The 13,470-nt window shown below is 56.1% G+C and overlaps 1 protein-coding gene across 3 annotated transcripts in view; it reads right to left on the bottom strand.

The window, feature by feature from the left end:
• Positions 1 to 5,319, bottom strand: part of PTDSS2 (phosphatidylserine synthase 2) — a 29,769-nt gene extending 24,450 nt beyond the window's left edge. For all 3 annotated transcript variants that reach the window (XM_058526044.1, XM_058526045.1, XM_058526046.1), the window contains exon 1: positions 5,129 to 5,319. In XM_058526044.1, the coding sequence (XP_058382027.1) occupies positions 5,129 to 5,304 (176 nt within the window). In that variant the 5' untranslated portion in view covers positions 5,305 to 5,319. The remainder of the gene's footprint in view (positions 1 to 5,128) is intronic.
• Between the last annotated feature and the right edge of the window lie 8,151 nt (positions 5,320 to 13,470).

Raw genomic sequence — 13,470 nt, 5'->3', positions numbered from 1 at the left:
TGAAAACATATGTCCGTTCAAAGACTTGTATGTGAACACTTATTTACAACAACTGAGCCTGGAAGCCAACCAGACGCCTATCACAGGATGTGCAAACAGTGGAACATCCACATTGTGCTGAGCCATGGATACCGGCCACAGCACAGATGAACCTCAGAAACATGATGCTGACACAGGCTGGGCACAAAAGCACCCGCGTCTGCGTCCCCAGACGTGACACTCGAAAGAGGTGTCGACACAGCAGGGGGACTGGGAGTGGAGCCTGGGGCACAGCAGCCTTCCAGGAGATGGAATGTTACATGTGCCGACCCTGGCGGTCCGCACGGGTGTGTAAGTCAGTCAAGCACACACCCTTAAGGTGGGTGTGTGTCACTGAACACAATCGCACTCGATTCAAATGATTTTTCAGGAAGCATGAGGGCAGAGTGGCACTTGAAGGCTGGACCGCAGCCAGAACCCCCCTGACGCCAGGCAGACTGCCCCTTTGTGTCTTCATCCTGATTCTTCTTTCACATTTACCCGTCCATGTTAATTTAACATCATCTTGACAAACTAACACAAATAAACCTACTAGGATTCTGATTGGAATCGCACTGAACTTATAAACTAATGCGGGAAGAACTGATATGTGAGTGATACTGAGGACTCCCCCACTCAAAAGACATGGACTATCTCTCCACTTACTTAGGTGTTGTTTTACGCCCTTCAATTAAATTTTATTTTCTTTATGAAAAGAAAAAAGTTGTGTTTAAGTGGACAAGCCCAAATGAAGAAAGCAGAGACGCGTACTGTCGTCACATTTCACAATACTGGGCATTTAAAACAAGTAGAAGTAAAACGTCTTTAACTGTCTACTGTAATACTATTCAATATCAACCACCCTCTGCTTTAAATATATTCGCATTTGAGCCCTAAACCACGAGGGAACTTGCAGCTGAACTCCACATGGGGAATGCGGCAGAGCCGGAGGGACCCGTGGAACAGCTACAGCACAGACCCAGGCCAGCTGCAAACACAAGTCACCCAACACCGAGGCTGAACGCAGATTTCCCACCAAAACCACGAGGCCAGAGGAGGGGACACAACTTTTGAAGCACTGAGAGGAAAGGAACATTAAACCAGGATTCCGTGTCCAGCACAAACATCCTCCAGGAATGAAGGCCAACTCAACATTCTCAAATGCAGGAACAAGGAGAACCCAGTGCCAGGAGACCTGCTCTAAAAGAACTGCTAAAGGAAGCTCTCCAGAAGAGGGACAGGGCACCGCCAGGAACAGAAGTGACAGAGAGGAGCCCGTGCTCCTCCTGAGCTCTTGACATGTCAGACGTCCGACCGAGAGCAGCCACTGTCATGCTGCCTGACGGGGACCAGCATGGCCACAGCCGGGAGGCTAGATGGGTCAACATGGACCTGATGTGGCAAAGCTGGCGCCCGGAAAGCTTAGGAATGCTCCCTGTACCGGGAGCAACTCAGAGCACCAGAGACACACTAAAAGCAACAGGTCGGCTGAAATGAGACATAACCAAACGGAGGCGGGAAAGGAAACGGAGACAGAGACCAGGAGCAGGACGGCAGCTGTGCACGCAAGCACTTCAGCAACGACGCGTGACCTCCTCAGACAGACTGTCACTCGAGGAATGCCACTCAGCAAGAGCGTGTCAACACTGACGGATCCAGACACGCCGACTGAGAGCCGCCCCGGACAGCACTCCAGACTCCAGACCTCCCTGTGCCCCTGGACACCAGAGCAGGGCTGCGGCTCCCCGCTCCACTCCCTGGTGCCCAGGAAGACAAACACCCTTCGGTTTCACGGCTGACAGACAGCTTGGGTGAAGGCTTGGGTCCTGTGATCCAGGCCTAGGACGAGAGCGCTGTGAGTCCTGCAACTCCAGTCACTCAGCAATGGCGAGGGAGTGAGGACAGCTGGCTCCCTGTCACGAAGAGTGGAAAATACCCGGCTGTCAGTCCCTCTCTTGAGATGACCACACTCATTATGCAGAGTGGGCAGGAAGGCAGGCCTGCAAAACCAATTAGAGAAGACACGAAGCTGTGGAAGAGAGACTGAGTGCATGACAACGCCTCGGCCAGGAAAGGCCAAGACCAGAGGGCTTCCCCAGGCCTCCAAGAGGCGCCTGGGACCACAACACTGACCGCCCGCCACCCAGCCTGCTGACCAGCAAGACCAAAAGGCACCAGCTGGCGAACTACGCTACCTAGATGTGGGCAAAGCTGATAAACCCCTAACCCACAGTGAGAAAGGCACTTTCCAGAACCTGGGGCACCTAAGATCACGTCCACACACCCTCACGGCTACTGTAAGATGTGCCGCTGACAGCAGAGCCCCGAGACTCACCAAGAGTGCTCCCCGGAGGCGGGGTGCTCTAAGGTACAAGCACAAGCACCCCCGTGTCACAACTGTCTGTCCCGCCCTGGCCCGGGAGCCCTTTGGGGAGCCTGCCAATCCAGCCTCCCATCCCTAGGTGGCGTGTCCGGCAGCAGCCCTCCAGGGCATCGCGTCTCCAAGCGTCTCCCAGACAATTTTCAGACAACGCGAGCTGACGCATCTTCCTCTGTGTGTGGTCCTAACACTTTACCTGGATATTTCCCTCTGGGGACCACCAGGACTGGTGGAGGACCGGAGACCACCGCGACTGGTGGAAGAGGCAGCATCCTGGCCACCGAAGACCCCGCGGTCTTCATGCCCCTTCCCCTGGGCTCAGTCTGGGGGAGCCAGGTTGAGGGCTCCAAGGCTCAGGCAAACCCTGAACCCTAAATCCACACCCTGTGGCTGACAAAGAACAACAAAGAAACTCCTCGTTCACAGCCACCAGAACTAGCCTCCAAAGAAGGCTTGCCTCTGAAAACAAAACCCTAAAACGAGGTTTTGAATCCTGCAGAAGTTCCTTTGAGGAATTCTGAAACATAAAGTCATTTCCACAAATGTATGCTTTTTAGTCTTTACGTTAATTTTTTGTAACATTCATCATTAAAATACAAAATAAGAGTTTTTAAAATTCTAGCACAGCAAGTCAGTGATGGGAGACTCAGAAGAAGCTAAGTGGCTAGGCTGTGCAGGTAAGAATAAGTAATGCTCACAGGCAGGCATATGGTTACCTGCCTTGAGGAAACGTGAAGCTCCTTCCCCCGCAGGTGAGGGGGAGGCCCATGAGGCAGCAAGAACCTGCACACACCAGAGACGGTGTCTGTGCCGGCCAGGGCCCAGCACATCCCACACCTGCGGTGGAGGCCAGAGCCACCCACCAGGAGACCCCGAGGCAGACACCTGAGAACACCAGCCCTGTTGCAGCCCCTCCTGGAAAGCCTCCTGCCCCACAGGTAAGCTCAGCCACAGCAGGGTCTGTGTGCCCCACTCCCCAGTGACCAAGCCCCTGTGGGCAGGGACCCCAGGGCTGTGGGTCTGTGCTTCTAAAGAAACCAGCACACGCCTTTCCCAGCACAGGACGAGGCGTGTGCTCGCTGGCTTCTGCGGTGCTGCAACATGCAGCCTCCCTTCAGCCAGCACACGCGTGCCTTCTGAGCTTCCAGGCTTGTCCCAGAACCTAAGCCACTTGTTTAGTTCTCGGCTGTATGCCCTAGAACAGTAACTGGCACCCAGGAGCCCCCAAAATATGTGCTGAACGAAGGGAAACAAGGAAAGCGAGCCCAGCCACCACACTCCAGGACCTCAGTCTCCAGTTGTCACCAACTGGGCTGTGGGAGGCTGGTCCCCAACCCCCCAGCAGGACAGCGGATGGAGAGGTCTGATCTACATACAGCACGTCCGGCAGGGTCCAACACTGCTCAGGTCACTAGCTCTGGGGCCACACCTCCCCTGACGAGGCACCCCATCCCTCTCTCCTTCACGATGGCTCAAGCGCGTTATCTCCCCAAAGCAGGCCTGGGCATCCACAGGGAAGACACCAACTTCGTCCAGATGCAGGGCCACCTCCCCCCACACCCACCTTCCTGCGTCTCTCCAGAGTCTGATACAAACCAGGACACCATTCAGTCCCATATGCACCTCCCCTGAGCTCTCCACCCTTGTGGCCCACCTTCCCCTGCAACATCCAAGCCCTATCAGGTTCTCCTCTTCCCTGACCAGGTCCCATAACTGTGCTTCCACATGCATTCCTCTTGCAAAAGACACGTCTGCCTCTCCTGTGAGCTTTCCTTGGGCTGAGGCCACATCAACTGCACCCCTGTCCCCCAGAGCCCCACAGAGGACTCAACTGCCCGCACTGTTAGTGGCTCAGCTGGACACGAACTGACCAGCAAAGAAAAAACAAGCCCCCTCCTCTCATGAAGCACACTTTCTAGCCTGAGAGGTTTGTTTCTCTAACAAATAAGGAGAGAGCAGCTCAGAAAGGAGAAGGGCTTGCCCAAGGTCACAGAGCCACGAGGTGGAGGAGCCCTGCCTGCCACATTCCTGTCCAAGGCTGGTTTCCTGAACCCTCAAACAGAGAACTGCCAAACTCAGACTAAAGCCAGAACATGAACCCTTCCAACAGAGGCTCCGGGAGGGCAGGAGCTGCTCCCAGGCCTCTCTGTCCCCCACCCCCATTAAGGCAGACTGCAGACAGCCTGACCCTGAGGCTTACTGGGACTCAGCTGTACAGGAATCAAAGAGCTGGCCTGGCAAGGGGCAGGTAAAGAGAGAAATACCCTTTACTCGACCAACATTCACTCAAGTCCTGGCACGTGGTGAGGTGTTCATACTAGTTAATGTCATTGCTCGAGCTGGGGGCGCAGGACGTAATTTCATACACCACAGGCGCCGCGAAGAAACCAAAAGAACGTAACACCACGGAGAGCAGAGGCGAATTTTGGACAGACAGGTCAGAAAAAGCCTTTCTGAGGTGACTTTTGAGCCAAGTCCTCCCAGGAAAAGGGGAGGGAGCGGAGCCAGACGTCTGCGGACAGCTCCGGGGCAGCGGTCGGAGATACGGGGGGACCGAAGGGAGACCGGGCTGGGGCCAGGGCGGAGCAGGGTGGGAACCCCTTCACTTCCTCGCTCCCGGGCAGGGGTCGCAGATGCGGGGAGACCACGGGGAGGCCGAGCTGGGGCCCGTCCGGGGGTCTCGCGGGCACCCCCCGCCCCCCCCCCCCGGCCCGGGAGGACGCCCCTCACCAGAAGAAGGTGTTGGTGCCGTCGTCGTAGACCTCGGACTCCGTGCTGCGGCGGCCTGGCCCGGGCGCTCGGCCCGCGGGTGCGCCGTCCGGCGGCTCCTCCAGCGAGGCCTTGCCCGCGGGCACCGGGGACCCCGTCCGCGGCCCCCCGGCACCCCTGCGCTCTCCCCTCCGCATGGCTCCCCGGCCCGCCGCTCCGCCCCGCGCGCTGACCCCACGCACAACAGGTCACCGCGAGAGCGCGCCGCGCAAGGCGCGGGGAGCGCCGGGAAGGGGTCGCGGCGCTCTCTCCGCGGGGTCTCCGGAGAGCAAGGGCGGAGCCGGCGAGGAAAGGGTGGGCGCTGCATTGTGGGGCTTGTAGTCCGGGAGCCCCGCGGGGCATGCTGGGCTTCGTGGTCCCGCCTTCCCGGGTTGGAAGCAGGGCTTGCTGGGAAGGATGCCGCCTGGTTGCTAAGTACCCGGAGCCCGCGGGCGCTGCGGAGTAGCTTGTGCCCCGGGCCACCGGAGCAGGGGCCACCGCAGACCCTCCTGCCGGGGCGGCCGGACCGAGTGCCTCCCGGCCGCGCGGAGCCCTGGCCCAGGCTCGGGACGTGGTCCCTGCTCTTATCTCCCTTTGGGGCGCTTCCCGACCCTATACCCCATATGCGATTGCCCAGATGCCTCCAGGAGCTCGAGGACTCTGGCCCACAGGGTCGTCCCTGCCAGTGGCAGTTCTTTAGCGGGATGTCGTGAAATTGGGCCGTCAGAATGGAGTGGACATGTGGATTTTGGTTGACTCAATTTGTTAGCATAGACAGGGCTCCCCCCAAAAATATTCAGCCCTGAGACACTTTGAAAAACAGTCTGGCATCTCCTCCAGCCATAGAGTTACCATGTGACCCAGCAATTCTGCTCCTAGGTATTGTGAAAGATGGTGTGGAGCCTCTCAAAATAGAGGCAGAGCAGCCATTTCAGAGGAATGCCTCACACGTCTTGTTTATCTCCCAAACTGGACCAAACTGCCAACATTCCAAGAAGTCAGTAAGGACCTGAATATCCTGTGGGTAAGGACTGGTGGAACTGGACTTTGCTGATGACCTGAACGATAACCAATCTATGAAGCACAAGCCTACTTATCTAGGACCCACGAGGTATATACACAACAGAGATGAAAACGTATGTCCACACAACACTGTACCTAGATGTTCACAGCAGCATTATTCGTAATAGCCGAAAGGCGGAAGCAACCTGATGTCCATCTACTGATGGATGTATACACAAAATGTAGTACATCCATACAATGGAAAATTATTTGGCCATAAAAAGGAATGAAGTTCTGACACATGCTACAACATGTGTGAACCTTGAAAACATTATGCTAACTGAAAGAAGTCAGTTACAAAAGACTACATATTATATGGTCCATTTACATGAAATGTCCAGAGTAGGCAAATCCGTGGAGAGAGATTAGTGGTCACCACAGGCTGGGAAGGGGAACGAGAAGTGACTGCTAAAGGGTACTGGATTTCTTTCCAGGACCATGAAAGTGTTCTAAAATTGTGATGGTAGTTGCACATATCTATGAATATACTAAAAACTACCAAACTGTACTCTCTAAATGGCTAGATTGTTTTTTTGGTTTTTTTTTTGTGAGGAGATCAGCCCTGTGCTAACATCCGCCAATCCTCCGCTTTTTTTGCTGAGGAAGACTGGCCCTGGGCTAACATCCTTGCCCATCTTCCTCCACTTTATATGGGCCGCCGCCACAGCATGGCTTGCCAAGCAGTGCGTTGGTGCATGCCCGGCGAAGCCCGGGCCGCCATAGCAGAGTGCATGCACTTAACCGCTTGCGCCACCGGACAGGCCCTAAATGGGTGGATTGTATGGTATGCGTTGACCTTAAAAATAAAACAGCCAGGGGGCCGCCTGGTGGCGTAGCGGTTAAGTGCGCGCGCTCCGCTACTGGCGGCCTGGGTTCGGATCCCGGGTGTGCACCAACGCACTGCTTCTCCGGCCATGCTGAGGTGGCGTCCCACATATGGCAACAAGAAGGATGTGCAGCTATGACATACAACTATCTACTGGGGCTTTGGGGAGAAAAAGGGAAAAAAAGGAGGAGGATTGGCATGGATGTTAGCTCAGGGCTGATCTTCCTCACAAAAAAATTTTTTTTAAATAAAATAAAACAGCCAGTTATTTTACCAGTAAAACTTGTTTATTCAGGAAAAAACAAAGAATTGCAACTCAATATGTGCATGCTATGGTGGACCACAGGCAAATCCAACAAATGAGGGAGAGGAACGTTATTTTATAGACAAAAAGGAGGAAGTTGGGAGCAGTTGTTTTGAAGGAAAGTCCATTGGAGGAAAGGGAGAGTTCGAGGCGGTGATGGTTTCTCACTGGCTGAGTTGCTGGGGTAGTGATTTCTGTTTGGGATGCCATGTACATTTCTGCCTGTAATTGACATTCTTTTTGGTTGACTTCTTTCTGTCCAAGTCTATAATTGACATTCTTTCCTGTAATTGACTTCCAGTGGTACTGCATGGGAGCTCCCCCTTCTGACCTCCTGCCTCCATTTTAAATGAGGTTTCCCTTTATTAATTTTCACATATGTGAATTACATCTCAATGAAGTTATTATTAATATATGTATATGTATTACATCTATATATTGTGAAAATTGATAAAGGGAAAGCCTGTTTAAAGTGGAGTCAGGAGGCCAGAAGGGGGAGCTCCCACGTGGGACTAAGTGAGCTCAGTTACAGGAAAGAATGTCAACTACAGACTCCAACAGAAAAAAGATGTCAAGCGGAAAGAATCATCAATTACTGGCAGAAATGTACATGGCATCCCAAAAAGAAATCGAGGATCCCAGCAACTCAGCCAGTGACAAACCGTCACTGCCCCGAACTCTCCCTTTCCTCCAATGGACTTTCCTTCAAAACAACCCCTCCCAACTTCCTCCTTTTTCTCTGTAAAATAACACTCCTCTCCCTCATTTGTTGGATTTGCCTATGGTCCACTGTGGGACACACATCCTGAGTTGCAATTCTTTGGCTATTCCTGAATAAACTTGTTTTGCTGGTAAAATAACTGGCTGTTGTACTTTTAAGGTTGACTATATACATATATATATATGTACGTCTACTAGGCTCCCCCTCGCAGCCCCACTCACCAAGAGTGGTGTGACTATCTCAGCCCCTGACCACTACGTGGAGTCTCCTGATAAGCCAGGGACCAACAGGCATGCCAGGAAACGCTGGCCCCAGGAGGTGTACTGTCGGGCCTTCTGGGGCCTGGCTGCTGTCCTCTGCCTGCCCCTGTGTCCACCCCCTGCCCCAGGCCCTGGTGCCATCCACTTGGGGTCGTCAGGGTGGCCTGGGCAGCCAGCTTCACTGTGGACATCCTTGAGTGCGTTCACCAGTGAGTGAAAGTGAGGCTGCAGAGGGCCAGGGCTGGTCCTTGGTCTCCATCCTGAAAGCCACCGAGAGTCGTGATGCGGCTGGCGTCCCCGGCTGCACTGTGGGGGAACTGGGCCGTGCAGTCCCCAGGGCACTGGCCTGCAGAGACTGATGTGTTGGTACCCGCTTGGTCAGGGGAAGTGATGCTGGACCCAGGAGCAGGAAGTGCCCAGACAGGCCGGCTCCCTCCCACCCCGTCTTTCCAGCAAGCACCCCCAGGCCTGATTCCCACCTGCCCTGCCCTCGGGGCCTGGGGCCATCCTTCAGGGCCCCTCTTCTTCCACCCCGCGGCGCTCGCATTCCAGGCGCCGACTTGGGATCGTTTCCTGGGTAGGGGTATTTCTCCCAAACTGCGCCGAGAACCCTCCTCCCGAAGCAGAGCGGGGCCACCGCCGCCTGTCCAGGGTGCAGAGACCCGGCGGGGACACATACTGGTCCCCCTGGAGTCCCCGGTGCGCCTGGGGCCCGGGCCAGGCTGAGCCCGGCAGGGGCGGGGCCAGAGAATGGCGCAGGGCTAGAGGACGGGACAAGGGCAGGGCCTGTGGGCAAAGGCGGGGCCGGAGGGTGGGACAGGGCGGGGCCTGAGGACGGGGCTGAGGCGGGGCCAGGTGGCAGGGGCGTGGCCTGAGGGTAGAGGCAGGGCTAGATGTGGGGGCGGGGGCAGGGGCGGGGCCTGATCGGGGCGGGGTCTGAGGACGCGACAGGGCCGGGGCCTGACCGGGGCGGAGTTGGATGGGGCAGGGCGCGCGGACCAAGTTTAATTAACAAGCGCCCCGAGCTCTGGCCACGTGCCAACGGGAGTCCCCGAGGCTTTACAGATGCTGACTGTTGTGCTCTTCACATGCCTTAGGTTCTATTTTTGTCTCTCGTCTAGAGACCAGAAACTGAGGCGCAGGAAGTTTGGTGCCGCCTTCGCCCAGCTCCTTCTTCTCCCTGGACCCCGCCCTCTTCAGGGGGCTGCAGGTGCACCTGCAGCCGTGCACCTGGGGCCTGAAATCTGGGTCTCACCGCCGGCGGGTCCCTGTCCTGACCACCACCCTCCCCCCTGGCTGCAGCCCTGCTCACCCCTCCCCCCCGGCTCGCGAGGTCCGGCAGGATCCGCCGCAGGGCATGGAGAACGGCCGGCCGGAGGAGGAGCGGCGAGGGCGTCCGGAAGGCCAGCAGTTTGTGGCTCAGGTGGCCGGGCTGCAGGTGACAGTAGTTAGCGGAGCAGCTTTGGAGACGTGGTCCATCACAGCGCGGGGGCTTGCGGGGCTGCCCGAGGCCGCAGGACTTGGGGGTCCCCCGCTGGGGGAAGTGTGCAGAGGCCCTGACCTTCCTCAGCCACCGAGATGACCGCCAGAAGCCCCAGGGCGGAGGGAGGCGGGGGCTTTAAAGGTGGCTCTGGCCTCGCCGAGGGATGGCTGAGGTTCGGTGACCGCCTGGCGCAGAGCCGGGTCAAAGCTTACCTGGGCACACCCTGGCCTCAGATGCCAAGGTTCCCTGAGGCCTGCAGGACTCACCTTCATGATGTAAATAGTGAAAATGTCGGAAATGCTTTCTAAAAAGATTCTTTTAGGGAAGGGAGAGAAAGCTGAGAATTTGTGAAGGAGCAATGACTGTTATTTCCGCTGGTGTGGTAAATCTGTAAAGGTGAGTGGATTCTGGAAAATTGCACCCCACCCATGCACACCTGCCACCTGGGAGTTTTCTCAAGGTTGATGGAGGGATCTGGGACAGCAGGGCTGTCAACTTAGCCAAGAACGGCTCTCTGCTTCCTTGAGACAGAAAACAGGTCCGGGTGGAAATGTAAGGCCTGGAGGTGTGGGGGGAGCAGCAGGGAGACAGAAAGAAGTGTCCTTGAGGTGAGGACATCAGGGGCACAGGTCCCCACCCTGATGCCACTCGGGTGTTACAGGCAAGGGCTGGCTCCTGACACACTGGAGGAGCAGAGGCCCAGCCTGGGAGAGGGGTCTCCCCTGAGGCTGGGGAGGTCTGCTGCCCCAGACAGTGGGGATGCCTGGGACTAGCCCAGAGAGAACTCAGGAGGCCCACCTGTGCTGCCTCTGAGATGCATCCTCAGTGAGACCTCAGAGTGTGTTTGGGTCACATACAGCCCATTGGGGTCCGGAGGACAGATTCCCACGGTGAAGATGAGCAATGCTCACTCCTGCTTGTGGGGTTCACCTAGGGCATTCCCAGGGGCTTTGTCCTCCTGACCTCCGCGGGGTGGCCCCTCAGTTAAATGGGTCTGAGGCGCCCTGGAGACAGCGGGAAGGGGGGGCCTGCCTCCTGCTGCACTTTGGCCCTGGAGGGAAGACAACAGGTGGAGCTCGGAGGAGGAAGAAAGAGGAGCAGAGTCCAGGATCCACAGGGGAAGAGCAGGAGGCCCACCTGGGCCTCGACCAAAGTTCCCTGCCCAGGACAGGGCCGGGTCAGCTCTGCCAATGGCCGGGGTGGCCAGGCCACACTGCCTCGAGGGGCTGCACTGCACTGTGGCGTCTTCACGGGACGTACTCAAGACCAAGGCAGAGCAAGGCTGAGTCCGGGGACATAAAGTCCATGATAATAGCCTTTATTATGACAATAAAGTCAATTTAGTAATATAGTCTATAAAAGTGGTGTGTGTGGCAGAAAATTCAAAGAAAACTAACTAAAGGAAGGACAGCTTAATTCCGCCATCCACAGTTCACACCATTCAGCAAATATAAATATCAAATACTAAATCTGCTCTTCCAGGCTTTTAATGCATTTTAACTTGGTTGAGATAAAAAATGAATACATTTGCAACCTGTTTTCTACTTGACAGTAGAAGCATTTTCCTCTGTTCTCATAAACTCTTTGAAAGCAGTGTTTAACGGCTGCTGAACCGGAACGTGAACAGACCGTGTTTGCTCAAATGCTTCCCTGTTATTGAACAGCTAGCTGGTTTACAACTTTTGCCTCAAAGGATATATTTTCATTATTTTGGGTTTTTTCTTTGGATAGTTTACAAGAAGTTAAATTAACAGACCAAAGTATAAACAATTGTAAGCCTTCTGATTCTTTTGTTGATTTGCTTTCCGAGAGGGCTGCACCTGTTTTCTCTCCAGACAGGACGGGATGAGATCTGCCCTGACCTTCCATCCCTCACCGAGCTAGGGGCGCGTCCCCTGGGGGCCTGGCCAGTGCTCCTGCCCGGGGCTGGGGAGCTGCCTTCGCCCCGAGGGCCCACAGGTGCCGGCTCTGGAGCAGCAAGGATCTGGATGGAACTCAGTTTCTTGCACACCCTCGGAAGGTGGGAATGAGAAGCAGCAGTGTTTCTGTGGCAATAAAATTGGGCATGCCGGATAAAGTGAGCAGCTGTGTACACTTGAAATGACGCCTGGGTCAGGGGTGAAATCCATAAAGCGCTAGTGGATTGTTTTATCGTAACGTAAACGTAAATGCAGAAAGTCCCGAGCAGGAGACTGGGGAACGGAGAGACCAGGAGCTGGCTGGTAAAGTGGACCTTGAGTTTGGATTACTCATGCTCAGAAACCCTTGCTGACTCTTTCCTGAACTCTAACCGGGCACTTGAAGCCCTCCGGTCTGTGCAGACTGCTGGGTGCCGCCAGTGCCCTTCACCTTCCTTAGGAAAAGCAATCATCATTCCGAGGCTGCCTTGCAGTAGGCCACGTGACTAACCACGTGAAGGGTGGAGGGCCCCTCCTTCACTCTCCCTGCTGGCTCAAAGGTGGATGTGATGCCTGGAGCTTGAGCAGCCATTTTGAACCCCGTGATGGGACCACGTGCTTAAGGTGGCAGAGCGACAAGTTAATGCTAGTCCCAGACCGGCCACCTCCAGACTTCATTTCTGGGGGAGAGAAATGTGCTACCCTCGGGGTTTCCCCTCACACGGATCTGAATGTGTTTGTCCGAATTTGCTCCATCCGAGTTGCACAGGTTCTGTGCTGCCCGATTGGCCCCTTGTCTTTGCCACCTCATACTTAAGTCTGGTCTCTGCTGCTGTCACAGCCTGCCCTGGGGACTCCCAAGGAGAAATGTAGGTGTGGCCATGTTTTCCTTGGGGGAACCGGGAGCAAACACATGTCAACTTGGGATCTGAACCGCAGGGTTGCATGGGCTGCATAATGCTGTACCCCAACACTGTGGGTTCTCCCTGTCCTCATGACATCAGGGGTGCCCCCGTGACAATGTGGGTGCTCCCTGTCCCCATGACATCAGGGGTGCCCCCGTGAGAGTGTGGGTGCTCCCTGCCCCCCATGCTGTTCAGTGTCTCCATGTGTCTTGATGGCTGAGCTCCTGGCCTGTGTCCTCAGCTTCTGAGCAGCTTTCAGAGCGTGGGTACGCCCCTTCCTGTTGGGGGCAGCTGGCTGTCTCCACAGGACAGTCACTCTCTGGTGGCCCAGAGCCTTCGCCAGCTGCTGCCCTTAGGCCACAGGGTGTGGTGGAGACAGCCCCTCAGCTGTCCATGCAGCCCGGGGTCAGCCACTTGTCCTCAGGACCCCAATGGCTCCCCTCCGCCAGCTGGGGTCTACAAAGCAGGGGCTCAGGGCAGGAGAAGACGCCGTTTCTTTTTGGGATCTGTCTCTTCCTCAATCCTCGTGCCCCAGTTTCTCCTCTATGGGAACCAACACTGGGCAGCGGGGCGGAGGGGTGGATGCTCTGGTGGGGACCTGGGAAAGGTGTGTTCTGGAGTCAGGAAGAGTGAAGGCGAGCAGGGAGCCACAGGACACTGGTGGGCGCTCACGTGCCCCCCACCCTGCTTCCCCCCAGGAGGGGGTGCCCATCTAACCCCACCTTACAGGCGAAGCCCCCTGCAGGTGAGCGCGGGGCCTCAGGTGGGGGAAAGGGACGCCCCCACCAGGTCCCCAGGAAGTTGTCCAAGGCCGGCTCGCTCCTCCCCGGCCGCCGGGCTCAGGGACTGAGAGGGGAGGAGGAGG

This window comes from Diceros bicornis, chromosome 31 (genome assembly GCF_020826845.1).
Source record: "Diceros bicornis minor isolate mBicDic1 chromosome 31, mDicBic1.mat.cur, whole genome shotgun sequence".
NCBI classification, from domain to species: domain Eukaryota; kingdom Metazoa; phylum Chordata; class Mammalia; order Perissodactyla; family Rhinocerotidae; genus Diceros; species Diceros bicornis.
This window is presented reverse-complemented; position numbering and strand designations above follow the sequence as displayed.